This window comes from Morone saxatilis, unplaced genomic scaffold, assembly GCF_004916995.1.
Source record: "Morone saxatilis isolate NCDOM2014 unplaced genomic scaffold, NCSU_SB_2.0 Contig154, whole genome shotgun sequence".
NCBI lineage: Eukaryota > Metazoa > Chordata > Actinopteri > Moronidae > Morone > Morone saxatilis.
In genome coordinates this window covers 1-2,680 of record NW_023339712.1, presented here as the reverse complement: position 1 = coordinate 2,680, position 2,680 = coordinate 1, and the positions used below count along the sequence as shown (strand labels likewise).

Sequence of the window (2,680 nt, the reverse complement as noted above, 5' to 3'; positions counted from 1 at the left end):
ACACTCACACACTCACACACTCAGGATCAACACGTTAAACGAGGTGCAGGTGAGGACGGCTGAACCTCGTGGGCTTCAGACCGGCAGACGTTGGATCAGTACGGGTTCCACAGGAGCTGGTCAGAGAAGACCGGAACCTGCTGGTCATCAGAGCCGAAGTCTACCAGAAGAACCAGAAGAGAACCCGTCAGACAGAACCTCGGTACCACTGCTCTCCACCACATTTAGTTATCTTAAACACTAATTAATCTACAGCAATCGTTAGCTAATATTCTGCTAACTTTAGCTTCGAGCTGTAACTAACTTTGGTGTCTGAACCCGTCTGAGCTTCCTACTGTATCTCTGAACAACTGTGTTGTCACGGTAACACCTGACCTGTGACCTCACCTTGGCCGTCGTCGGCTTCCAGCAGGAGGCGCAGCCAGTCGGTCATGTTGTCGTCAGTGGTCAGCTGACTCCTGAAGGAGTAGCTCAGGCCGGGAGGAGAGCGCAGAGGCCTGTGGCCCCCACCGGCCTCCTGACGGGAAGAAGGTTTAGATAGAAACACGTCGACGCCATTAACTGATCTGGAAGCAGCCGTCGGATCATTCAGTGCGATTACCGGTGAGAGCGGGCTGGTCCAGGGTCCAGGCAGCTCCAGCGACGTCACAGCCGACAGAGGAGACACAGAGGAGGCTTTAGAGGCTGCTGGAGCCTCCTTCTCTCTCTGCTTGTCTCCTCCGTCCTCACACAGGTCAGAGGTCATCTTGGCCAGCTGGCTCTGCCTACAAAAGACCACAAAGTATATTTTACCACCAGGAGTCGTTCAAAGGTTCATCAACGCTCAGCTGACGTCATAGATAACCGCTCTGGTCACAGCGTCCACCTACAGTTGCTCCACTGGGTCCCGTGTGTCGGTGGCGTCCGGCTGCGAGTCGGTCGGGGGGTCCCACAGGTGCAGCGCTCGCCTCCACAGACGCACCTGCATGTCCCAGGAGCGCCGGCTGTACTTCCTGTACTTGTTGGGAGTGGACGGGTGGAGCTTAGGATCCCTCAGGTGTCTGAGGAAGACGAGGGAGCAGAGTTAAAGAGCAGATCACCCCCGATACACCTCCATTAATCTCTAGCAGCAAGCGCCCTGTCTGAGAGAAACTTACTGATGGTTTTAGGATTTATGTTTTACCACAACCTTCTCTGTAGCACCCCCTGCTGACACCGTATTCAGTCAGCAATTTTATTTGTATAGCGCCAATCCATAACAGAAGTTATCTCAGGTACACTTTTTCAATAGAGGCAGGTCTAGACCGAACTCCCTTTTAACATTTTACAGAGTACCAAAAAACAGTACCACCCATGAGCAAGACCTTGGAGAGCAGGGCAAGGAAAACTGCTTAACAGGCGAAAACCTAGACAGATCCTTCGGCTCTAGGTGGGAGGGGAGGAGGGGGACCAATGTGTCAGCTCCAGTCCTTTGAGGAGGAGGAGGATTCTCACCTGGGGACCTGCTGCAGGTAGTTCTGGTAGCCGCTGGTGTTCTTGCCATACTGGATCTGTTTCTGCCGCCGCTTCAGGACCGCAGTGTTGGTCTCGGTGTTGGCCGGGTCAGGGAGGCGGGGGTAGCAGCGACTGAGGGGGGGCCTGCAGAACACGAGTGTTATTCCACTGGTGGCCAGTTGGTGGCAGTAAATACAAAGAGACGCTCACAAACATGATGGAAACAAACTCCTTCAGTAATCAATAATCAATAATCATTTCAATAAGTGTTTTCAGTCTGCTGACCTCTTTCCGTCCAGATCGTCCGTCCCCACAGCCACGCTGCTGGTCGACACTTTCAGGATACAACGCTCCAGGATGGACGGCCTGAGGACCGATAACGGATCAATAACGTTTCAATCACTGTTTAGTTTTAGGTTCAATGTGGTGGCAGAGAATAACTTTACTTTATGCTAAGCTAACCACCCATTTACAGTCTTTATGCTAAGCTAACTGCTGGCTGTATATGAGCGGTTGATGAACCTGCGAGGTTTGTTGCCGGCGGTTCGCTCTCGTCCTCGCGGGCTGCTGGCTGCCGGAGGCGACGGGATCGGAGAGACGTTGCTGCGAACAGGAAGTAGAATCATTTCCACCTCTGGTGAATATTTTATTCCACTTATTGATCACAAATCAATCAATCACTGAACGCTAGCATCAGTGTCTCTTTAGGAACCCGACGTGAGATCCTTTGTTTTGAACTCCAGGTGTTCCTCACCTGACCAGGCTGTCGTAGACGGAGCTGCAGCCGGGGAGGAGCCACGGCTCGGGGGCGGAGCATCCAGAGGAGGCGGCGGCGGCCAGCAGCGGGTTGGGGAGGCCGTTCCACATGGCCGCCGACCAGCCCTTCACGCAGACACACGACCACGGGCTGAAACAGAAGCTGAAGACACAGAAACTCTGGTTACAGTCGTTAGCTGAGCTTGTTTCTGTGAGTGAAGCACATTAAACATTCACAGGTTACTTTATTGTGAAAATCTGTCATATCTTCAGTTTTTTTAATAATAATAATAATAATAATAATAATAATAATAATAATAATAATAATAATAATAAGTGTTTGATTTGATAGAAATCCTTTCTTAAAGTAATAATTTATATATTTATTTGACTAAACAAACTGATCAGGAGGGCCGGTGATGTCGTGGGGAGGAGCTGGACACTGACGACC

The 2,680-nt window shown here is 51.0% G+C and overlaps 1 protein-coding gene across 1 annotated transcript; it reads right to left on the bottom strand.

The window, feature by feature from the left end:
* Nucleotides 1-2,392, bottom strand: slbp2 (stem-loop binding protein 2; the record flags this gene model as incomplete). Its single annotated transcript, XM_035657617.1, is given in 8 exon segments — nt 1-160; nt 388-517; nt 602-764; nt 870-1,040; nt 1,474-1,617; nt 1,759-1,839; nt 1,996-2,076; nt 2,228-2,392. Coding segments are annotated over 8 exon segments (1,000 nt in total), but the record flags the coding sequence as incomplete, so codon positions are not given.
* Nucleotides 2,393-2,680: the final 288 nt, after the last annotated feature.